Source organism: Taeniopygia guttata, chromosome 15 (genome assembly GCF_048771995.1).
Source record: "Taeniopygia guttata chromosome 15, bTaeGut7.mat, whole genome shotgun sequence".
NCBI classification, from domain to species: Eukaryota; Metazoa; Chordata; class Aves; order Passeriformes; family Estrildidae; genus Taeniopygia; species Taeniopygia guttata.
The window spans coordinates 9,777,713-9,801,222 of record NC_133040.1 but is presented as its reverse complement, the minus strand read 5'-3'; the positions used below and the strand labels follow the sequence as shown (position 1 = coordinate 9,801,222).

Here is a 23,510-nt window from a genome sequence, read left to right as displayed (position 1 = left end):
TTGCTTTCTAAAATATTCCTGCTATTCTCAAACACTTGGATTCCTCCTTTTGTATTTGGGTTCTTGTTCTAGGGCAAAATGTCTGAAATCCTTTCCCCCCTGGGTTCACTTCGGGGTTGAGGGAGCTGGTGGCTTTTTCCCCCACATAAGCGGTAAAAATGTATTTAAATGGATGGTATGGGAAGAAATCTTAATATTTCTGGAGTGGGTGATCACTGCCAAATGACAATGAGCAGATCCCAGCTGTCCTGAGGAGTTTGTGGGAGCTGCCAGCAGGGAGAGATGATGGTTTGCTCAAGGGCCATAACTCCGCAGTCAGAGCCCCATCGATAGGATCAAACACCACATTTCAGCTGTCCCCAAGCTGAGGGAATCTCTTTGCTGCTCTTTCTCCTGGTGTTTTGTTGGGTTTTCCCCCCGGCAGGCGCAAGCTGGCGGATCAGAAGACACGGAAATCCATCGACTGGGTGGATTTCCGCCTCCTCCACTACGCAGGAGAGGTCACCTACTGTGCTGTGGGTGAGTGAGGGTGGCCAGGCTGCAGCTCCTGAGCTCCTAAACTTCCCTGGGTGATGGTGACCTGATGGCAAGAGGAATTACAAAATACCTGCCCTCTGCAGGCAGACCTTGAAGTCTTAAAATGTGGCTGCAGTGAGAATTTTGTGGATGTGAATGTTCCGATATTTTTTATTTTCTTTTCATTCCATTTTTCTTTGCAGGGTTTCTGGAGAAGAATAATGACCTGCTGTACAGAAACCTGAAGGAGGTAAGCACAAAAAAAGGGATGCTGTTCTTTTATATCAACTGCTTGGTGCAGAAGATTTATTTACTCTCTGTAGCAAACAAAAACATCCTTTTCTCTTTAGCACTGATCTTTAGGCATCTCTGTGCATGTTCTCAGGGCTGTGCTGCTCCCAGGAGGAGTAGAAGGGCTGCTCAATAGGACAACTTTTATCTCCTCCTGTTTTAGGTGCTGTGCAACTCCAAGAACAGCATCATCAGGGATTGTTTCCTCCTGTCAGAGCTGGACAACAGGAGGAGACCAGAGACTGTGAGTTATGTCTTTAGTCTTAATTCTGAATATCAACTCAGCTCCCCAGGCCTTGGTTTAATCACTGATCCCTTCCTCAGTCCTGATGGCCATAAAATAAAACACAACATAAACTAAACCACAACAAAAACTAAACCACAACAAATTCTGCCTCAGCCTGAGGACGAGCTTTCCATGGAGGGTGGCAGAGCCCTGGGACAGCTGCCCAGGGAGGGCCTGGAGTCATTCCAAACCCACCGGGGCACATTCCTGTGTCACCTGCTTTGGATGACCCTGCCTTGCTAGGGGGCTGGACTGGGTGGTCTGCAGAGGTCACTTCCCACCCCATAAATTGTGGGATTCTGGGATTCCTGCCCTTGGTGGATGTTTTTGCTGCCATCCACCCCTGAGGGCTCCCTGGCAGAGGAACAGTGGTGCTGCTGAGACAGCAGCCAGCAAAGTGACATCTCATAGCACATCCCCCAAGGAGCAGGGGGCTCTGAAGGGCTGCCTGGTGTGTCCAGCTGCATGGCCAGGGCTCAAATGCTCCAGCTGAGCACTGACACAACTGACCACGCTCCAAAAAATCCAGGCTACCAATGCACCATCAGCTTTTGCTTCCAGGCTTAAGCTGGATGCAGGGAGTCGATTTCCCTTCCTGCAGGGAAGAGTTCCAGAGCTCAGGAGGTCCTTTTGATGCTGTCTTAGGTTGCAACCCAGTTCAAGAACAGCCTGACGAGCCTGATTGAGATCCTGATGTCCAAGGAGCCCTCGTACATCCGCTGCATCAAACCCAATGAGAACAAGGAGCCTGGTGAGCCTGGGGCTGAAGGCTCTGCTGAGTGCAAGGAATGGACAGAGGGATTTCAGTGTGTGTATGTTGTGGATATGTGCTTGTGTTTAAACAGTTTGGTTAAGCTGGCAGCAAATTTGTCCCCGTGGGTAACTGGGGATTTGATTCTTTCCTGATGTCCCCCAACACGTGGGCACATGGGTGAGCTTCCCCAGACAGAGCTGACCAGTGGAGGTGTGCTCTTCTGCAGGGAAGTTTGATGATTTCCTGATCCGACACCAGGTGAAGTACCTGGGGCTGATGGAGCACCTGCGGGTGAGGCGGGCTGGCTTCGCGTACCGCCGCAAGTACGAGCTCTTCCTGCAAAGGTGAGGGAGCTGCTTCCCCTCTGGCCAGCCACTCCTGCCCTCCTGAGGGCTGCACAGCAAGCAAAACTCCAGCCCCACTAGTGACACTTGTCAGCAGAACCCCTTCTGCTTCAAAAAATACACTTTGCCTGTGTCCCGTCCGCATCATTTTGATCTGGGTTGGCATCTTCTGCCTTGAGTAAAGCAGAGGGAATTTCAGGGGTAGGTTCAGGAAGGGGTTCCTCAAATTTTAGGTCGTTTGCATTGATGTCCTGCTGTCGTTTCAGGTACAAAAGTCTCTGTCCAGCTACCTGGCCACACTGGCATGGGCCAGCAGCAGAGGGTGTGGAGAGACTCATCAAACACATCGGTTACAAGCCTGAGGAGTACAAATTAGGAAGGTAAATTCTTTGCTCTGGCTGCTCAGTGTTTGCTGTCCTGGATCCTCTGTCCTGTCTGTGACAGGAGCAAGGAGAGAGATAAAACCCCAGATGCACAAATTTCCTCATTATTTTTACCTGTTTCCATGGGAGCTTGAATCCAAGCTCATTTCTTCCATCTCTGGGTTAGGGCTTCAGCTTCTCCTGCTTCCCTGGGCAGCCCAAGGCAGCTCAGGTCTGGGTGGCATTACAGCTGTTTGGAGGGCTCTGAGCCTGCTCAGGAAGGATGGCTCACCATGGATAACCTGCTCCTGGTCTCTTTTTCAGAACCAAAATATTCATCCGTTTCCCAAAGACCCTGTTTGCCACAGAAGATGCCTTTGAGTACAGAAAGCACCTGCTGAGTAAGGTTCCAGTTCCCTTGGTCTGGGGGCTTCCTGTGGCTCTGGTTTGGGTAGGGCTTGGAGCAACCTGGGATGGTGGAAGGTGTCCCAGCCCATGGCAGGGGGTGGAACGGGATGGGCTTTAAGGTCTCTCCCAGCCCTGATTTGCATAGCTCTCAGAATCCATGGAAAACTTAGAAAAGATGCTCCAGGCTGAGGGGAAATCCCTGCTTGAGTCATGGGTATGTGACTTTGGAGCTCCTCAGTCCTATGAACACCTCCCTGCCCATGCCCAGATGCACCAAGAGCCTTTCCTTTGGGATTGGGATCTCTTCTGTCTCATCCTCGGGATACCTGTTCCTTGAAAAGCACAACTGAAGGGCATGGTACCTTCAGGGGCTGCTTCTGGTCCTGTTGTGGCCCCTCTGTCCCCTGTGCCATGGAGGGCAGGAACTCAGCTCCTCACCACCCTGACCCTGCAGGTGCCAGTGATGTCTCTGCCTTCTTTCCAGTTTCAAGACTCCAGGCCAAATATAAAGGATTCCTTGGGAAAAGAGCGTACCAGAAGAAGAGGAAAGCAGGTACAGGCTCTGCAGTGGGGAATTCTCTTAGGGCTGGGCTTTCCACAAGGGCTGGAGCCTTGGGAGGTCCCAAATCCCAAATAGAGGTGACCTTATTGCTCTCTGCAGCTTCCTGAAGGGAGGTTGCAGGCAGGTGGGTTTGGTCTCTTCCACCGGGCAGCAACTGGCAGAACAAGAGGACACAGTCTCAGCTATGTCAGGGAAGGTTTAGGTTGGATATTAGGAAAAAATTTTTCACTGAAAGAATAATAAAATACTGGAATTGCCTTCCTAGGGAGGTGGTGGAATCACCATCTCTGGATATGTTTGAAAAAAGACTGGACTTGGCACTTGGTGCTATAGTCTGGTTGTGGTGTTCGGGCATAGGTTGGACTTGATGATCTTAGAGGTCTCTTCCAACCTCATTATTCTGTGATTCTGTGAAATCTGCGGTGCTGTGGGCAGAACTTGGTGCTGTTTGTGTCAGAGGAGGTGGCAGCTGCAACCAGAGCTTTTCCAGAGGTTGCTTTAGTTCTGTTTGGACCCTCACAGCTCTTGGCCTCAGCTGTGGGAGCAGCAGCGGTGCCTTCTGTCACAAACTGGGGACATTCTGGGGTACCTGGGGGAAAAACCCCTCTTATCACAGCAGGCTGAGGTAAAGTGCAGGCTCAGAGCAGCTTTCTGTGCTGTGGGCAGGGACAGCAGGAGGCAGAGCAGGGACAAGGCCTGGCCTTGATGCTGAGCCCCACAGCACAGGTGGAACTTGATCCACCACGGAGAAGAAACCGTTCCAAACTTGCTGTTCCCACCAGCTGGTTTTTAGAGCTGCAAAATAACCAGTTTTAACTTCTGCTGGGTGAATGTGAAGGCTGAGGCCCAGCACTGATTCCCTCTTGCAGCAATCAAGCTGGAGGCCTGTTGGAGAGGAGCCCTGGCACGGAGGGCGGCCAAGAAGAGGACGTGGGCAGTGCAGACCATCAGGAAGTAACTGTCCCAACCATGCTGCCCAGCCACAGAATCCCAGAATGGTTTGGGTTGGAAGGGATCTTCAAGCCCATCCAGTCCCACCCCCTGCCTAGGGGACACCTTCCACTATCCCAGGTTGCTCCATGCCCTGTCCAACGTGGTCTTGGACACTTCCAGGGATCCAGACACAACCATAGCTTCTCTGGGAACCTGTGCCAGGGCCTCACCATCATCACAGGGAACATTTTCCTCATCATTTTTTTCATGCCCCTCCATTCTCTTCATCCTCCCTCTCCACTCCCCTAAACCCAGCTCCCGAGCTGATTCCTTCTGAGCTCCAAGCTCTGTGGTTTGGCCAACAGAACTTTGGTAAACACCTGTTAATATTTAGAATATTTTAAAGCTTGAGATTTCCATGGCTGACCCTCAGTGCTAACACTAAGGATCACCCTTAGCCCTGTCCCTGCCCTCATTTCCGTGGATTTCTGGAGGTCATGGGATATTTTCTGTAGGTTCATAAATGGCTTCATCAATCGGAAGAAACCCCTTTGCCCGGAGAACAGGGATTTTGTGAGGCTTTCACAGTACCACTACCTGATGAAGCTCCGAGACCACCTCCCAAAAAATGTCTTGGACAAGAGCTGGCTCCAGCCTCCCTCCATCCTGGAAGAGGTGAGGGGTTCTGGAGGCTTTGGGAGAGGTGGAAGTGGCCCCTGTTTGGTGGCCAAGTGTGTGCACATTGGGTTAAAATTATCTGCTGCTGGCTCATCCTCTGTTCAGAGCCTTTGGAAAACCCCAAAATCTGCTGTGTTTGGGTGGGAATGGGAGGAATAGCACGGTGGTTGGTCTTTCAAAGAGAAATGAGGAAGCTCCCTGTTGGTTTAAGCAATAAAAGGGAAAATGCACTGACAGAAGAGTGAACTCACAAGCCCTAATAAAGACAAAACTAATCCCACGGGGTTCTAGGCTCATGGTACAGGCAGAGCTGCTCAAACAACTTCCCTACTTTATTTTTTCCTGTTTTTTTAATGCAGACATCTGAGATGCTCCAGAAAATCTGCATGAGGAACCTGGTGAGGAAATACTGCCGAGGGCTCACTGCCGAAAGGAAAGTGCAGGTAACCAACCCCAGGAATGCAAATGTGGGAGTTCAAACAGGTGTGATTCCCTAAGGATCACCTGGGACACAGGCAGCACCTTCTGATCCTGCTGCTCCAATCAGCCCCTCAGGATAAGAGCAAACTTCTCCTCATAGGAGAGCAAACTCCTGGAGCCAGGGATTTTGGGATTTCCTCCAGTGTCCCTCGTAACGGAGAGAGCAGACAGGTGGGACTTAATTTATGGCATGAAATCTGCTCTCTATATAATTGGGAAATATCCATAAATATAAAAAAAATCTGTAGGATTTCCCCTGCTGCCCTGGAAGAAAAGCAGCATAATTCCAAGATTCCACGAGTCAGGTGGGCAGGGTGTGAGCAGAAGGATGCTGTGGAGTAGGAGTGTTTGCATTGTCCCTGCTGGTGTTCCCAGTGGTGGAATTCCGAGGGTAAAGGCTGTTCCTTCTCCCACAGCTGCAGCAGAAGGTGGTGACCAGCGCTGTGTTCAGTGGGAAGAAGGAGGGGTACCTGGAGAGCCTCAGCCAGCCCTTCCTGGAGACCCGCCTGAGTGAGTTCAGCAAAGCCCTGGAGCCACGAGCTCCTGGCTCTGTAAATTCCTGCCTGACCAAACAGACTCTTTTCCAACAAAAATTCCCTCCTGGCAGAGGCAGCATCACCTGCCATCAGAGTTCCTCCCTGTCACATCGAGTGATGTGACATCACTGCTGGATTGTTCTCAAACTGGGGGTACTGGGAGCCCTCTGGGACAGAAAGCCATAAACCTGAGCAGAATTCCTTGGGGGGTGGAATGCACCAGGGTCTGAACCAACAGCAGACTCAAGAACAGGCAGAAACTCCCGATGTGAATTTACTTGTCAGGCAGGAAAAATCACCAAAATGGGTTTGGGAGCAGCTGGAGATGACCACCCTCAGTTTGGAAGGAAGCATCCCAGTTGGGATGACAACAGCCAAACCAGCTCTCTGGAGTTTGCTTGGGGGTGGGGAGTGTCTGTCTGGGACTGTGGCTCTGGCACCCACACCCAGTTTCTCTTTCTGGTTTGCTCCTCAGAAGAGAATGACCTAAACCCCAAAGTGCTGCAGCTGATCCGTGGGGAGATCATCAAGGTAAGGGAAGGACAGAACTCTTGGAATTGCCTTCACTGGAGTCCTGGAGCTGGTTGCTCACACAGGGACTGATGAAGAGCAGCAGAGCCACCATTTCCTTGCTTTTAAATTAGAGACAGGTCTCAAAATACACCTAATTAAAATTTATTTAAGGGGCCCCATCATTCCCAGGGTTCTGCCTCCTGAATTTCCCAGTGTAGGGAATCCAGATCCCTCTGAGCTGGGACCTGCAGCTCCACAGGCAGAACTGCTCCTCTCTGAGCTGCTTCCAGTCAGGAAGATCCAAACCCCTGGAGCAGGAGCTTGCAGTAGTGGAAATGCTGATTCCAACTCGTTGTTTTCAGTATGTGACCCCCGTGATAAAATATGACAGGAACGGGTTCAAGGCGCGGGAGCGGCTCCTGGTGCTGACCCAGAGCTCGGCCTACGTGGTGGAGATGGCCAAGATCAAACAGAAAATCGAGTATTCCACACTAAAAGGTACCAGTGGGAGTCATCTTCCAAGGCAGGATGGGACTAGGAGCAACCTGGACCGGTGGGAGAGGTGGAATGGGATGATCCTAAATGTTTCTTCCAACCCAAACCATTCCATGATGATTCTATGAGTTGTTGTGGGGTTTCCTGTCCTGCCAGGAATCCTTTAGGAGGGATGACATTCTGAGACTTTGTCTTGCAAAAATATTTGAACAATCTGTCCCTCTTTGCCTGGAGGCTGGGCAAAGCCTTGAAGGATGATTTTATGAGTAAGAGTTCCTTGAAATGTTTAAATGCAGGAGGACATCACTTTCTACTGACATAGAAGGGAGAAAAAATATAACCCAAACTTTTCCTGCTCTGGTTTGTGGACATTTTTTAATCCTGGCACTGTTGGAACTACAGTTCAGGGGTAGAATGGATCATTCCCCCTCTTCTGTGCCCAAAACCAAGGCACCAGGGGAAAGTTTGGGGCAAACAGCTCATGCAGGGCTTTAAATCACCATTGCTGGAATTGTGCTATGGACAATGGGTGATATAAAAGGACCTTCAAAAGATATTTTGAAAATTCAGATTAATTAATCAAAGTAGGAGCTTTGTGTGTTTTGCTCTAAGAATGGGAATATTCTTCGTTCTTAGGAAGGACAGAGCCCACCTTCAGCAATGTGATTTCCCCTGTAACCACACGGGGCTGGAGTTTCTTCTCCAGGGGGAAGGAGCTGAGGTGGTGTGGAGCTGGGTTTGGTAGGTTTCCCTCTAATTTTGGGCTTCTTTTGAAGGGATCTCCACCAGTAACCTGAGCGATGGGATCGTGGTCATTCACGTTCCTGAGGACAACAAGCAGAAGGTAGGAAATTGGGATGGTGGTTCAAGTGAGGTCATGGGGCTGATGCTTCCAATACCATCCTATAAACTCCTGGAATGTCACAATTCCTGATGTTTGTTCAGGAATTTGTTCCACACCCTTCCCATTTCCATCCCCTTCTCTGGACATGCTTCTGCCTTTTTTTAAACCAAATAAATCCTAAATAATCCCTGGAGAGGGTGTTTAAATTGGTCACTTCTGTTTGGTAGTCACTGCTCTGGCATCCCAAAGGAGTTTCTCTGCACCATCACGTGCTGGGGTGATGCCAGGTGATATTATCCCTCTTTTTTTTTTGTTTCCAGGGAGATGTGATACTGCAGTGTGAGCACATCTTTGAGACAGTGACCAAGCTCTGCATATTGGCCAACAAGCAAAGCCTCGTTAAAGTGGTGAAGGGAAGGTAAGGAAAGCAGGAAAGTGGATGGGTAGCACTGGACAGGCTCAATTTTATGGGAAAACCTTTTGGGCCTGGACTAGGTCAAGACTGTTGACATCCATCCCCAGCAGACAGTGCCCAAAGCTGGACAGGTCTGGTGCAGCAGCATCTCTGTTTTTGTGACTTCCAGAGGCACAGGGAGAATGTATTAAAGATAATTCCAACCTTTTTCCCAGCCTAATGAGTCCTTGTACCTTGCTAGGAATGCTGCTGTGCTCTGACAGCTGCCCATGCCTCACCTGCCTAAACCAAACTTATTTCTAGGTGATTGCACTTGAAATCCACTTTTTTTTTTCCGTTTTCTGATGTGACCTGGGCATGAGGTCATGGCTTTAGTGGTACCACAGGGGGATCCCATTAGCTTCAGGAAAGCCAGCTGGGAAACTGTGGGTCACCTCAGGACGAATGCTCCTCTCCCAGAAGGATTGAGGAGGCCCAAAATGTGATTCCTCCCAGTCCCAGCCCCGAGCTCCTGGCAGGTGGATGCAGTCCATGTCTCCAACCTCTCTGGGAATTGGAGCTGGCAGGTGAAACCTGCACTTCTGCTCCAGCTTTTCAGCCTGGCCTTTGCGTTTCAGCTCTAATTAGATTTGGTGTGCTCAGTGCTTTTCTCCAGGTCAGATCTGCTTAGCTTCCAGTGCTTAATTGCACCAGGAACACTCAAAAGTCCAGGCTGGGCAGCCTCGTTCCATTCATCAACCCCTTGGGCCCACTGGGATAATGCAATTGTTTAGGAAATTCACCTAAGCTGGAGGCTCTGATCTGCTCCTCTAACGAGATTTGCCCAGGGAACAGAAATAAAGGGGTTTTAGAGTAAAGCCTCTTGTGGGGAGAGCTCTCCAGAGGCATTCTGTGCTTCCAGCCTCCGGTTCCGCGTTGGCTCCGGGAAGGAGGGGACCATGGTGTTCACCGTGGGGCCAGAGCCTCAGGTCTTCAAGGACAAAACGGGGCAGCTCACAGTGGTAAGGCCTCAGCTGAGCCCAGGGAGGCACCTGCTGCTTCCTCCTTTGGATCTCCACCTTCCTGGGAGCCAGGAGGGACTGAGACCCCTCCCAAAGCAGGAGGTGACCACCCCATCAGTGTCACCTGCATGAGGTGATCCAGGACAGTGCTGGGAGCTGCAGCTCCAGGGATTGATTGCGCAGGAATTGGCCCAGGGATGGGGCAGCAAGGCTGGTTCCTGGTGTGGGCACTTAGAGAATTGAGTCTGACCCAAACTCAATGTGCACCAGCAAAATGAAGCCTCAGGGGAGGTTTTCCACCTCTTGTTGCCTCCCTCAACCAAGTTATGTCTGAAATGGGTTGGGATATGGAGGGAAGACACTTCTAGTCACACAAGCTCTGAGGAGCTGAAGCTCCAAGGAAGAATTCCACGTGGAGTTCTCCATCCTGCAGACAAGATGGAGGGAATTGTCTCTATGTACCAATGGGCAAATAAAAACTCCACCATCACCTCTCTTCCCAGCACCTTGAGGATTCCTGATTTAATGGCTCCTTCCTCTTCTCCTCCCAGGTGTCAACCCCGAGAAAATCTTGATGAGAACCAGTCCCTGTTCCCTTGGCTGGGAACAGAAAGGAGCCTGCAGGATGAGACCAGCCCTCACATCTCCCCTGGAATCTCTGATACCACAGGGCTGTTGTGATTTGAGAGTTTGTTTGCATCTTTTAGGCTCTTTTTTTTATAGCTTAAAACTATTCAACTATAGATAAATAAAATCCCTGATGTTGCTGTAACATTCCCAGAAGGAGACGCTTGTTACATGGTCACAGGGACATTAATCCCCAAAATTCCAAGGTAAAATCTCTGAGAGATCAGGAAGGATTAGGACAGAAGCCAAAAGGCTTCTCTAGCTATACTCTGAATCACTACTCAGGAGCACTGCAAGAAGTGCAGAGCAGTGTTAACCCAGGTCTAAAACCAACTTTTCTCAAGGCAGACTGACCAGAGAGAATCCCAACAGCTGGGGCCACTCCACACTGGGAGGTCAAACTGACATTAATTAGGATGGAGATCTAATATTTCATCCCCAAAGTTCCTCCAGCCACACAGCCCATGAGGCCGTCGAGCTCCAAGCAAGTAATAAAGTGACACACATGTAAATATGAAATATCTTCTAATTTATTGTGTTATATTAAAAAAAAAAAACAAAAACACAAAAGTACATATTGCAAACATCAACCATACACTGAAATCCAGCTGAAGCTTGTTCTGTGCAGAAGTCTGGACGGGTGGGAATGATTGTACAGAACAGGAATTTGCTGTTGTCCATGAAACAATTCCATGAAGACTGAAAGGTTCTACCTATGCTTTGCTCTAAGGTAGGGTGGGAGCTTGGAGCCTTGCCCAGGTGCTGCTCAGGGGATCCCAACCTGCCCTGGGGAAGTGCAGGAGCAGCTGCTTTGGTGCTACAGGGGAGAGAGGTGGGAAGGGGACACCAGGGCTGGTCCCTGTCCCCTCCTCGTGCAGTCCCACCCATGTCAGGAGCTGGGAGGGGACAAAATCCCTTCCCCAGGGGGACTTTCCTCAGCTCCCCTGGGCTGTGCTGTCACTGCTGGTGCTGGAGGATGGAAGCAGCCAGCTCTGCTCTCCCTGGCACTGGGAGGCAGGGAAGGATAATCTGAAGATTTGTGCCCAGGACACCTGCCCTGAGCCCCAGCTGCACCTGAGAGCTCAGAGTAAAACCACTTAGGGTAACGAGGCTCAGGGCTGAGAGCATTTGTGCAAGGGCATGGCCAGGGTGTGCCCAGAGCAAGGACAGGGGCAGCAGGGAAAGGACAGGCCCCAGGACAGCACAGCTTGGCTGCACCACCCCAGCACCCCGAGGGTGAGCTCAGGAGTGAGTTAAGCCAGAGTCTGCCCACAAATGCAGTAACAAAACTGAAATGGAAATTTTTAACCCTCCTGGAGTGACTTTGCTAAACCAACAGCTGTACAAAGCGCTGTACAAAGATTAAAAACAGCCCTCCCCTGGTTTTTAAGAACTTAGTTTGCATAACCTGAAAGGGAAAAGCCTGAAGCCAGTTAAGGATCTATTTACAGAGAAGTTAATCACGTAGCTGTGACCTGTCAGGTGCTTAGTACTGTGTCACCTCCCGGGGCTGAAGCTGCTCTGCCCCACAGGACTGGATTTGGTCTGGGGTCTGCAGGTCAGCACAGCTGAGCTGTGCTGGAGCCTGCTGGAGAGCAGCTCCCAGCTGGAGGGAGCAAGGTTTGCTGCAGGACTGGTCCCTGGTCACCCTCTGCTGAGACACAGCTCCACCCCCGAGGGCAGCAGGGCTGCTCCAGAGGCTGAGATATACCCAGAAACAGCCCAGTAAGTGTCAAAGTACACAGTGCTGGAGAAACAGCAATCCAGGACTTTTTTTTCTGGCTCACCCTCAGCTCATCCCAGCCCTGAGGGGAGGGGCTCCTTCCCCCTCTGCACTGCTCCAGCCCTGGAGGGTGCTGCAAACAGGTTTAAATAAAAAACTGGAAGCCCTGAGGTGTCAGGACAGAGCTGAAGCTGCTGAACCCCAAGGAGACTGTGGAGCTCTCAGTGAACAATCAGGAGCTGCAGGAGAAAGAGGAGACAGGTACAACACCCCCACCTGCCACAGCCAGCAGCTGCCTGCAACGTGGAGAAGTCTTTGGCTACTAGAAAAATGGCCTCAGATTAAACTGGAAATCTTTGAGCTTTAATTGATGATCCAAAACTGTACAGCCACTTCCTGGTGTGTTTCAGCCTCTACCAAGGAGCTCTGTGGAACAGAAGAACGTGTCTGGTGCTGCTGCAGCACCTTTGGTTTTTACACTGTTCCCATGCCCTTAGCAGCCCTGAGGCAGCAGCAGGGATCCTTGGAGCAGGAAAACAGAGCTCCTGCTCCAGAGGAGCGTGGCTGTTAAAGCCAGGGCTAAATATTCCAGAGAAAGGGTCAAAAGAAACTCTAGCCCAGGGCAGAGTGCTCTGGTGTCACCCACGGGTGCTGCTGCAGTACAAGTTTAACACTTCCTACCTCAGGTTTCTCTGCCTCCCAGGACTGGTGACCTGAACTGTCACAGCTGTGGCTCTGCTGCCAGCCCTAAGGAATGACACCCCACCTCCCACCACCGCTGTCACTTGACTCCACAACAGGCAACAGGAGACAAGGAGGTAGATAAAATATTCATTGACGAGAGAAAAGCACTCGTAGAAAACCACAGTGCAGTGACCTTCTCCATGCTCTGCCCTTCCACACACAGCTGCCATGGCTGGGAGGATTTGGAACAGCCTCAGGATGAAGTCAAACAGGGAATATCTGCCTCTGAGTCACTGCCTGCTTCTGTTTCCCCTCACTCAGAGCAAGGCAAGTCTCCTGGATCAGCTCCAGAAGGGAACCAGGGCTGCTGCCCCCCACCAGCGCCCCCCAACATGGGGGGATTGAACCTGCTGTGACTCCTGGTACCTGGGAGCTGCTGGAAACCAACCCCCCAGCTGAGATCCAGGCTCAGGCAGAAGCTCTAAGCACTGACCAGTACCAACACCACTCCTAGGGAAAGCAACCATGGACAATTTGCTCCTGATTCTCCTCCTTTGGGAGGAATTTTAACCTTGAACTGTAGGGATAAAACAGGGACGGGTGTCTCCAGCTCAGCGCTGCAGAAGCTCCACTGAACCCTTGGAGGAGCAGATCCTGAGAGCTGCGGGGAACCTGAGGGAGCAGCCCCTGCTCCCTCCCACTGCTCTGAGGAATCCCTCTGCCCCCAGAACTCCAGGAATCTCATCAGCCTGTGCCATTTGTTCTTTGGGGAGTCACCCAAGGCACTCCCAAGCTCTCTCCCAGGAGCCAGGGAGCTGTGCAGCAGTCCTGGGTCCAGGTCCCTGCCTTCCCCCCCAGCCCAGGAGGGTCAGGGAGTGCCTGGAGGGAAGGAGGGTGGCTGGCTGACCTTTTGTTTGTTGTTTTGGTTTTAAAGTGCAGGATCATTACCAAAGCCACAGGAAGCCATCCTCCTTCTCTCCAGCACAAAACAGCAACGACAAGAGTGCTAAAAAATCTGGGCATTTCTCCAGCTGCTCAACAGGCCCTTCCAGGCTGCCCAGTAATCTCATCGATCCTCGCCCTACAACTACCGCATTTAAATACCCCAAATAACCTAGAGTTTGTTACAAATCCCAATTTACAGACTGTGCTGGACAGGAGTTGCACTGCCTGGTCCTGCTGCAGGGCAGCCCCTTGCCCAGAGCTGTGGGGGTCCCCAGGCTCACTGGTGCAGGTGGGCCCTGTCATCCGGGCGCTTGATGTGGATCCTCCGCACGCGCTCGATGCGCTCCCGCTCCTCGTCCTCCTCCAGGTGGTGGGAGCGCCCTGCAGCCCCTCCTGTGGCTTCCAGGAGGGCATTGTCCGGCCCCCTCCCATCCTGGGATTCGTACAGAAGAATGTTCAAGGTCTCCTCGTAAATTCGGGCTTCTGGGAACTCCACCTGGCAGGCAGGGAAGAGAAGGTCACTCAGTGCAGGCAGTGAGTGGTTTGGATTGCTGACACCCGGTGTTACAATTCCTTAACTGCACCCCAGACACAGAAATCCTTTCAGGCACAGTCCTCTCTACTCCATTTTTTGCTTCCAGCTTTTGAGTCCAACAACAAGTTGGGTTTTTTGCCAGAACCAGGCAGATCTCTCCTGGGAAAGGGAGGAATACAGGGAAGGTATTCCATTGCTGGATCCCTCCTTACAGGGGTGTAGAGCCAGGGAATGTTTTGGGTTAGGAGGCACCTTAAAGATAATTTAGTTCCATCCCTAGGTCATCTACTTGCAACTCCCAAACCCAAATGTAGTTCAATGCACAAGTTTGTCTGAAGATAGGGCTGGACTGAACATTACGGATACCACGATGCATTATGGAATACCACAGGGCTTTATGGAATATCCCAACTGCCCCCAGGATGAGCTCCAGCTGCTGCCCCACTCTCAATGCACTGATTATCCTCCAGAGGTGCTGAACAATGACAAAGTGCCAGCCTGCTCAGCTGTCAGGGTGCCAGGCTGGAGCATTCCCAGTTTTCCTGTACCTTGGTCTGCTTCTTCTCAGTGGCATAAACGATGGAGGTGCAGCAGACCTCGGCGATCTTGCGGCCCTGCCCGTAGAAGGACCAGCAGCAGATCTCATCCCCAATGACATCCTTGATGAACAGCACCCTCCCGTTGAACCTCAGGGACAGCTTGTCAAAGAGCTCGATGTTCTTCAGCATGTTGTCATCCGAGTTGCTGTGGGAATGGAGGCAGCAGCAGGAATTTACAGAGCACATGGAAAGAGTGGGAGCAGGGAGCACTGACAGCCCTAAGAGCCCAAACTCCTGTGTCACAGAATCCCAGGATGGTTTGGGTTGGAGGGACCTTAAAGCCCATCCAGTGCCACCCTGTGACATGAGCAGGGACACCTTCCACTAGCTCAGGTTGCTCCAAGCCCCATCCAACCTGGCCTTGGACACTTCCAGGGATGGGGCAAACCAAATAAATTAATTCTTATTATTTCAACACTACAGGCAGGATAACCTGAAACAGCAGCAATACAACAGCAACAGCCCTGTGAACAATTGTCTAAGGCCATTTCACCCAGGTGCAAAGTCCTATCAGCCAAATCAAACCATTCCTGAGCTCAGCACCCTGGATGTGCACTGTTATGTCATGAAACTTATAAGGGAATAAGGGAAAGAGGACAAGGTCCCCAGTTTGATGATTTCACCACTCACTGAGCTCCCTGTGTTTAACTACCACACTGCAGTCCATGGGAATGCAGACAGCACTTGGCCAGGAGTCTCTGCCAGCTGCACCTAAGGATTAGAGGAACTCCTCTGGCAGAGAAATAGCACAGGCTCAGCCTTCCATGGATGGCAGCAGACTCCCTCCTGACTCCAGTTTGAAAATTAATCGGGAAAAAATGGAGTGCCTGCCAACACCAATTTGTCATTGGGTCTGGAGGGAGAAAAAGGAAACTTTTATAGTGGATTTTAGTCTATGAAAAGCTTCCAACCATTCCAGCTTAAGTCACTTACCTGGTGTAGGAATATTTGTTGTTGCTTCTGTTATAGAGCAGCTTCACTGCTGGCTGTAAGAAACAAAGCACAGATGAGTTCCAGGGAGCACAGCCAGAGCTGGAAACTCAGCTCAGCTCAAGGCCCCACAGAGAAGCTGCAATGACAAATTCCCAGTGGGATTTCAATGTTGTTACTGCTGTTGCTGCAAACCTGTGATGCATAGGCTGGCAATGGGACTGCAATCCCTCCTGATCCCTTCTGGGACTGGATTCTCATCTATTCTTATCTTCCCTTTGTCTTATCAGATTGTGCTATCTGCAGGGACACCTTCTTCTATCCCAGATTGCTTCAAGCCCTGTCCAACCTGGCCCTGGACATTTCCAGGGATCCAGGGGCAGCCACAGCTTCTCTGGGCAACCTGAGTGAGGGCCTCACCACCCTCACAGGGAAGAATTTTTTCCTAATCCCAACTAACCCTGCCCTTCATCTTAAAGGCATCACCCTTATCCTGTCACTCCATCCCTTGTCCAGCACTCCAGCTCTCTTGGAGCCCCTTTAGACACTGGAAGGAGCTCTGGGGTCTCCCCAAGGCCTTCTTCTCTCCAGGCTGGGCACCCCCAGCTCTCCTTGTGGCACATCCCAGTCTCTCTCACCTTGTTGGAGGTTGCAATCAGCTTCTGCTCCTCCTTGGAAGAGGTGATCACCGGGACCTTGCAGAAGGGCTCATATGCGTCCTTGTTCTGTGGGAGCAAGAACCAAACAGCAGCTGAGTGACAACAGATCCCAGGGCACACCCACATTGCCTGGGAATGATCTCTGCTGAGGAAGCAATGTCCAGTCTGCCCCTGTGGTAGTTTCCGGGCTGTAGCTGGCCTGGCACCATTCTTCTGGGAATACCTGAGGTGTCTATTCCTGCTCTCCACCACTGAATGGTTAATGGTTAAACAGCAGGATCTGGAATGGGGCTTCTCTCAGACAGGACATGAGTGACAGTGGCATCCAACCCAAGATGGGAACCTCAGAACATAATAAATAACACAATTACACTCCCAGCAGCTCTGGGAAGAAGCTGGTTTTCCTAGATGTGACCAGACTCCAGCAGACAGCAACACGAACGATTCCCATTTCCACCCAAGCCTCCAAAATCAACACATGAAGACCAGGAGAAAATCCTGCTCTGCCCAGATGCTGCTGCCCACCCCCAGCTGCCCCTGAGCCCCGTGCCCACCTGCAGGGCTGCCTGGCATTCATCCACCAGCCCCTGCACCAGGTAGTACTTGGCCTCAGCCAGCAGCTCCTCGATCTCCCGGCGGCTCTCCGGGAGCGGCACGGCCCCGTCCCGCAGGTAGTTCAGGATTGTCCCAAAGTGCTTCCCACAGCGGTCGATCAGGATCCAGCCTGGGGACACAGGAAGGCCACAGTAAGGACAAGCTGAGATGAATGAGGCCTTGGCAGAGCAAATTGGTGAAGGACATGATGGAACTAGGAGTGTGAGGATGGAATGGGGAATGTGAGCAGAGAGCGCAGCACCTCCTAAGCTGGAGCGTAGGACCGTGGTGGGAGGAGAATCATGGAATGGTTTGGGTTGGAAGGGAACTTAAAGCCCATCCAGTCCCACCCCTGCCATGGGCAGGGACACTTCCCACTATCCCAGGTTGCTCCAAACCCCTGCCCACCTGGCCTTGGGCATTTCCAGGGATGGGGCAGCCACAGCCTCTCTGGGGACCCTGTGCCAGGGCCTCAGCACTCTCACATGGAATAGTTTATTCTCAATATCCCATCTAACCCTGCCTCTGACAGTGGGAAAACATTCCCCCTTGTCTTGTGTCTCCATATCCTTATCCAAAGTCCCTCTTCCAGCTCTCCTGGAGCTGCTTTGGGCACTGCAAAGTGCTCCAAGGTCTCCCTGGAGCCTTCTCTCCTCCAGGGAAGAAAAGCACTACAAACCAAAGCTGTGGGTGCAGGATCCACATTTCACCTCTCGCTGCTGGGATCAGGCTGGAGCCTGGAAAAGTCAGGCAATGCCGAGGCTGGAGTTTCCCTGAGTGAACAGATGGCCACTCTCACAGACTGAGGCTCAGGAATGCAGCGAGGAAACGCTTGTGGGGAAGGAGTCATATTTTGGACAAATAAGGAAAGTAGGTTAAATCAGCCCCTGTGTGTTCTGCATGAATGGAATTACGAGGAAAAGTCTGAACATTTGGTTCAATCTGGAAAGGGAACATGGCCTTTTCTGAGGGAAAATGAGACACTCTGCAGCAGCTCACTCCAGGCTTCCCAGCTCCCTCATTCCTGCTGTCCACAGACAACACAAAGTGTGCTCCAAGTGTGATTTTACAGGCTGGAACAACAAACTAGAGAAAGAAATGATGGAACAAAGGACTGATCCAGACTAATGGCTAATCCAACTAGAGCAGAAAAAAGCCCATTTGGCAGTGCAGAGTATGGAAAGCGAGAAATCCCATTTTAGTGGGAGATTTAGTGGAAGGTGTGTCTGCCCATGGTAGGGGTGGAACAAGGTGAGCTTTAAAGTCCTTTCTGACCCAAACCATTCTGGGATTCTGTGATAAAGAGGAAGCACAAGCCATATTCCACAAATGCAGCTACTTCCCAAGCTCACTGGAGCACACAGGAAGGTAAAGGGCCAGCTGAGAGCAGAATTACCATCCCCCAACTCCACTGTGATTCCTTGTAGGCTGCAAAAATCTGCTGCAACTTCATGTGTACAGATGGTGAAACTGAAGCAGAGTTGCTCATTTTCATGTGGGGGTGAGAAAACACTTCCAGTAGTGTTGCAAAATCAGAGTGACCATTAGAAGAGCTTTAAAAACCCTTCTGCTTCCCCCAAACAGCCCAAAGGAGATGAGTCACAGGAAAGTGACCCCGGTGCCACTCGGCTACAGCAGAGCCAACAAGTGGGCTGAAGTCTTTCAGAGTTATTTTCTAATTGCAATGTTCCAAAAACATCCTGTGATCCATTCAGGAACATGGACATGGAATCCATAGGCTATATGGAATCGTGGAATGGTTTGAGTTGGAAGGGAACCTAAAGTTTATCCACTTCCAACCCCCTGCCATGGGCAGAGCGGTATACCTTCCACTATCCCAGGCTGCTCTGAGTCCTGTCCAGCCTGGCCTTGGACACTTCCAGGGATGGGGCAGCCACAGCTTCTCTGGGAATTCTATCCCAGCCTCCCACCACCCTCACAGGGTGGATTTCTTCCCAACATCCCATCTACTCCCACCCTCTGGCAATTTGAAGCCATCCCCACTTGTCCTGTCACTCCAGGCCCTCACAAATAGTCCTTCCCCATCTTTTTGTCAGCTCCTTCAGGCCCTGGAAGCCACACTTAGGCCACTCCAGAGCCTTCCCTTCTGCAGGCTGAACAATCCCAGACTTTCCTCCCAGCAGAGCTGCTCCATCCCTCTGATCATCCTGGTGATTCCTCTGGGCTCTCTCCTGTGCTAGGCCCCGGGGCTGGGGCAGCTCTGCAGGTGGGGTCTCACCTGGGCAGAGGGGCAGAACCCCCCTCCTCTCACTGCCTTTGTCCATGGACACATCACACCTTCATAAATTCATCTTTGTCTTACAGGAATTCTCAGGGACAGGATCCAAACACTCCAGCTAAAACCAGATATTTTCCAACCAAGCCCTGGCAGGTGAAACAGGAGCCTGACACTGGACACTACCTGAGGCTCCACTCCCTTATCAGCAGCTGGACCAGGAACAGCTTCCCCATCAACAGCAGCAGGGAGTCAGGGGAAAAAAGAGAACTGTAAACAGGTGGATGCACCTGTAAAACTCATATCCTTCTCCCTGCTCATTACCATCCAAAGAAAATGTTCCAAATATACTGATTTGCTACAGTTAATCAACAATTTCTAAGCTGAAAACAACCATCTGCCACCCACAGCCAGAGAAGCCCAGACTTTTCTACTCCAGCCTGAGGAGCAGCAGGTTGGAATTGTTCAGCTGGGAGGAGGAGCTGGGATCTGAATCCCAGACACAGAGCAGGACCCCATGTGCCAAATTCCAGACTGGTTAAACCCAACTCCTTCCAGTTGCTCCCCAAGCCTGGCTTCTTTTCCTAAGAAACATCTCATTTGGTGCCAGGTTTTGGGTGTGACCAATTAGGAGGATTTTGAAGAATTCCAGATAAAAAGTGTTTCCTTTAGAAGGCCCAGTGCTATTGTCCAAGTTTCCAGGCAAGGGGAGATAAAGCAAGAACTGCTGCAATGGGAGTGTCTGTGTTACAACATACAGGAAGTATCAAATTCCTCTTAAAACACAAACTGGCTCCATGGAACAATCCCACACACATAATGTGGGAGCCACAGCAAAACAAACTTGGGATTTTAGTGGGAGAAACTCCAGTTACCCTCAGATTTGTGGTGCAAACAGCACCTGCACTTCCAGAGCCTCTGAGCCCCAGCCATGGGATGTCCCAACCCTCCTGTACCTGCCCAGGACACTGGGATCATGCTAGGGTGACTTTCCCAAATGAATTTGGAATTTCCAATCCATTTCCTACCACGGGAAGTCTGGAATTACCAAATTCAGTGAAGCAGCTTCAGGGAGGGACAGGAAGATCCACCCCAAGTTTAGCAAAGGGAGAATGTTCACAACATTTCCAGTTCTCCAGTGTTCCCAGTCAAGGTGTTGATTCCCATATGAAAGGGGTTTTCCCAAATTTGACCCAGTGTTGAATCCCATTTGACTTTTTTTCCAAATTTGACCCACGGACTGACTTTTTTAATGCAATCTCCATGGTCTGTACCCAGGATAAGTATCCCAGAGACCCTTTGATCCAGAGCCCCAAATCACAGCATCCACATTCCTGTTTTATCCTGGCCTGGGATTACACCTGGAACAACAAGGCTTTGTTTTCCCCAGCTTAAATATAAAGACTTCTGGCTAAACCAGGAATGGTCAGCTAATCAAACTGTATTTTTACATTTTTTCCTTCAAGTTCACTTCCTTTTATCTCAGGAAAGCTTAACATAAACCTCTAAACAGACTATTTTAAAGCATTCAAAACTCAGTCCAACCCTGTACTATATTGTCATGGGTAAAACATCAGAGTGAAAATAAAGCTGAGCTTCCAATTAAATTCTGGCACATCCACAATGTGGGAATGTGGAGATAAAATTCCAAATTTTCTGAAAATTTTGTAACTGGTTCTATTTTAGGGAAATCAGCTGTCAACAGTCCCACAAGATAATTGTTTCATTTAAAAAAATCAGCTTTTAACTGGTTTATACCTATGTTCAGAGCACGATTTATATTTTATTTATAAGCAAGGAGACAAGAAGAGGGAATGGCATTCTGAGCTTCCAAGAAGACACACAAGTCCCAGCTTAAGGATTCCTAATCACTATCCACACCTTTTTACATGGACTCCAGAGCTTCAGTGTCAGTATTCTGAAAGGAAAAGATGCTCCAGGTGTCACCAGGGCCTGACAGGAGCTCTGGCACTTCTTAGTGTCCTTCTGTTCAGGCAACCACTCAGGTAATCTTTGTCTTTTGTTCCACATTTTTCCCAGCTGTATAATCAAGGACTCATGGAACAACAGCATGGTTTGGGTTGGGAGGGATCTTGAAGATTATTTAGTCCACTCCTTGCCATGGGGAGGGACACCTTCCACTATCCCAGGCTGCTCCAAGCCCCATCCAACCTGGCCTTGGACATTTCCAGGGATCCAGGGGCAGCCACAGCTTCTCTGGAGATCCTGTGCTAGGGCCTCCCCACTCTCACAGGGAAAGATTCCTTCCCAATATCTCATCCAAACCTATTCTCTGGTCCTGCCACTCCAGGGCTTTACAAATATCCTCCCTCTGTGGTTCTTGTAGCTCCTTCATGCACTGGAAAGCCACAGTTAGGTCACCCCAAACCTGCCTTTTGTCCAGGCTGAACAATCCCAACCCTCCCTTGCAGGAGAGCTCCTCCATCCTTCCAACCCTTCAAACAGAAGTTCCTGTGACCTTCCCACGACCCCAGTGACTTTCCCTGCCCAGAAAGGACGCGGAGGGCGCCGGGAAGGTCCCAATCCTCACCTTCGCTGTCCGTGAGCACTTCCATGCGCCCGCTGAACATGGCCTTGAGCATGGTGTCCTGCTTGGTCAGGGTCTGCATGGTGGTGTAGTACAGGGCCCCTCCCACGTTCAGCTTCACGTACTTGGAGCTGGGGCTGCTCCCCTTGAAGGACGTCGTGCGCGTCGCGGCCGCCGGCACTGCTGAGCTCACCACGCTCTCTCCCGACATCTCTTCCTGCAAGGAAGGGGATGCCCGGCTCAAGGAAGGAGTTCCCACTTCAAGAGTGCAATGCCCAGCTCAAGGGAGCAGCTCCCAACTCAAGGAAGGAATTCCCATTTCAAGACTGCAATTCCCAGCTCAAGGGAGCAGCTCCCAGCTCAAGGAAGGACTTCCCAGTTCAAGGAAGGACTTCCCAGTTCAAGGAAGGACTTCCCAGCTCAAAAGTGCAATTTCCAGCACAAGGGAGCAGTTCCCAGCTCAAGGAAGGACTTCCCAGCTCAAGGGAGCAGCTCCCACCTCAAGAGTGCAATTTCCAGCTCAAGAGTACAGTTCCCAGCTCAAGGGAGGAATTCCCAGTTCAAGGAAGAACCTCCCAGCTCAAAGGAAGGACTTTCCAGTTCAAGGAAGGAGTTCCCATTTCAACAGTGCAATTTCCAGCTCAAGGGAGCAGTTCCCAGCTCAAGGAAGCTGCTCTCGGCTCAAGGAAGGACTTTCCACTTCAAGGAAGGAATTCCCAGCTCAAGGAAGCAGCTCCTAGCTCAAAGGAGCAGCTCCCAGCTCAAGGAAGGAATTCCCATTTCAAGACTGCAATTCCCAGCTCAAGAGTGCAGTTCCCAGCTCAAGGAAGGAATTCCCAGCTCAAGGGAGCAACTCCCACCCTGGCAGTGTGACACCCCTGCTCCCACCAGGCTCCTCCCACAGCTCTTTGTGTGAAGTTCTCAAGTGTTTTCAATGTTTCACTCTCAGGAACTGAACGACATTGGTGGACACAGCGCCTGATTTTTTTCCCAGGAAAAAAAAAACAACCCTGGGAATGCTGAGCCGGGTTTTGCACTGCAAAGCCAAGCTTTCCCACAACTGCTTTCATTTCTTACACAACTCCACATCTTAAAGCTCTTACTCCACCAATAATCTGGGATGGAATTGGGCAATTCCCAACACACACAAGTGGAGCAGATGATTCCTGTGAGTCCAAATGCAGAAATCAACAGATTCCCAAGTGCTAAAATGTAGAATATCCACAGGTTTTCAAGTCTTTTTCTTGGAGCAAACACGGAGAGCACACATGAGCTTTTCCTGCTCTTCCCTGCCCTCCCACACTGCTCAGAGCACCAAAATCCAGCCGGACACAGCAGCCTCCAGCCACATTCCTGTCACCTCCCTGTCACCGAGGTCACACTGGCACAGGCACACGGAGGCTCAGCACCACAAATGCCCCTAGAGCCGCTAAATCCTTAATCTCTCAGAGCCTCCGTGGTTGTTTTTCCTCAGGATGGGAAAGTTGGGATAATTAACCCCCTCCATCCCTGCTCCTCCAGCTCCCAGGGCTGAACCGAAGGATTTTTGCTTCACCGCCGTGAAACTCCCCACGGAGCCGGAGCTGTGTGGCACAGGAGAGGGAGCAGGAGGGGCAGGGATGGCCTGGAGACGATCCCATCATCTCCGGGATGCACAGGCAGCAACCTCCGCTCACGTTCCAGCTCCCTCCGGTACCGAACACCCCAGCTGGGGCAGGAATGGGCGCGGGGTTCCAGAGGGGGATCGATCCCACCGTGAGCCCAAATCGCAGTGCTGCCCGCCCCAAACCGGACCGCGGCCACCCGTGGGTCAGACTCCCCCCGGGACCCCTCTCTCCATACCGCCCCTGGGCACTGCCGCTCCTCAACACCCGCACCGCTCTCGGGAGCCGGACCCCCAAAACCCTCAGCCTGACCCCTCCCAGGGCAGAGGGCAGGACCGCTACCCGCAATCCCCGGCCTCTCTCAGCCCCCTCCCATGCTCCAAAGCCCCCCGGAGACCCCCGCCCCAC

At 51.2% G+C, this 23,510-nt stretch overlaps 2 protein-coding genes across 3 annotated transcripts in view; one reads left to right on the top strand and one right to left on the bottom strand.

Moving 5' to 3' along the window:
* The window catches only part of MYO1H (myosin IH), a 19,431-nt gene extending 8,137 nt beyond the window's left edge, over nucleotides 1–11,294 (top strand). The window contains exons 14-31 of the mRNA XM_030285391.4: nucleotides 425–519; nucleotides 720–766; nucleotides 971–1,051; nucleotides 1,739–1,844; nucleotides 2,074–2,191; nucleotides 2,458–2,571; nucleotides 2,878–2,954; nucleotides 3,446–3,514; nucleotides 4,393–4,477; nucleotides 4,972–5,131; nucleotides 5,494–5,577; nucleotides 6,031–6,124; nucleotides 6,626–6,681; nucleotides 7,026–7,161; nucleotides 7,935–8,002; nucleotides 8,323–8,420; nucleotides 9,319–9,418; nucleotides 9,970–11,294. Of these exons, the coding sequence (XP_030141251.3) occupies nucleotides 425–519; nucleotides 720–766; nucleotides 971–1,051; nucleotides 1,739–1,844; nucleotides 2,074–2,191; nucleotides 2,458–2,571; nucleotides 2,878–2,954; nucleotides 3,446–3,514; nucleotides 4,393–4,477; nucleotides 4,972–5,131; nucleotides 5,494–5,577; nucleotides 6,031–6,124; nucleotides 6,626–6,681; nucleotides 7,026–7,161; nucleotides 7,935–8,002; nucleotides 8,323–8,420; nucleotides 9,319–9,418; nucleotides 9,970–9,993 (1,612 nt within the window). The 3' untranslated portion in view covers nucleotides 9,994–11,294. The remainder of the gene's footprint in view (nucleotides 1–424; nucleotides 520–719; nucleotides 767–970; nucleotides 1,052–1,738; nucleotides 1,845–2,073; nucleotides 2,192–2,457; nucleotides 2,572–2,877; nucleotides 2,955–3,445; nucleotides 3,515–4,392; nucleotides 4,478–4,971; nucleotides 5,132–5,493; nucleotides 5,578–6,030; nucleotides 6,125–6,625; nucleotides 6,682–7,025; nucleotides 7,162–7,934; nucleotides 8,003–8,322; nucleotides 8,421–9,318; nucleotides 9,419–9,969) is intronic.
* KCTD10 (potassium channel tetramerization domain containing 10) overlaps nucleotides 10,554–23,510 on the bottom strand; it is a 14,317-nt gene continuing 1,360 nt past the window's right edge. For both annotated transcript variants that reach the window (XM_030285393.4, XM_030285392.4), the window contains exons 2-7: nucleotides 21,502–21,715; nucleotides 16,675–16,844; nucleotides 16,100–16,186; nucleotides 15,465–15,517; nucleotides 14,481–14,676; nucleotides 10,554–13,893 (exon numbers count right to left, since the gene is read on the bottom strand). In XM_030285393.4, the coding sequence (XP_030141253.1) occupies nucleotides 13,675–13,893; nucleotides 14,481–14,676; nucleotides 15,465–15,517; nucleotides 16,100–16,186; nucleotides 16,675–16,844; nucleotides 21,502–21,709 (933 nt within the window). In that variant the 5' untranslated portion in view covers nucleotides 21,710–21,715 and the 3' untranslated portion in view covers nucleotides 10,554–13,674. The remainder of the gene's footprint in view (nucleotides 13,894–14,480; nucleotides 14,677–15,464; nucleotides 15,518–16,099; nucleotides 16,187–16,674; nucleotides 16,845–21,501; nucleotides 21,716–23,510) is intronic.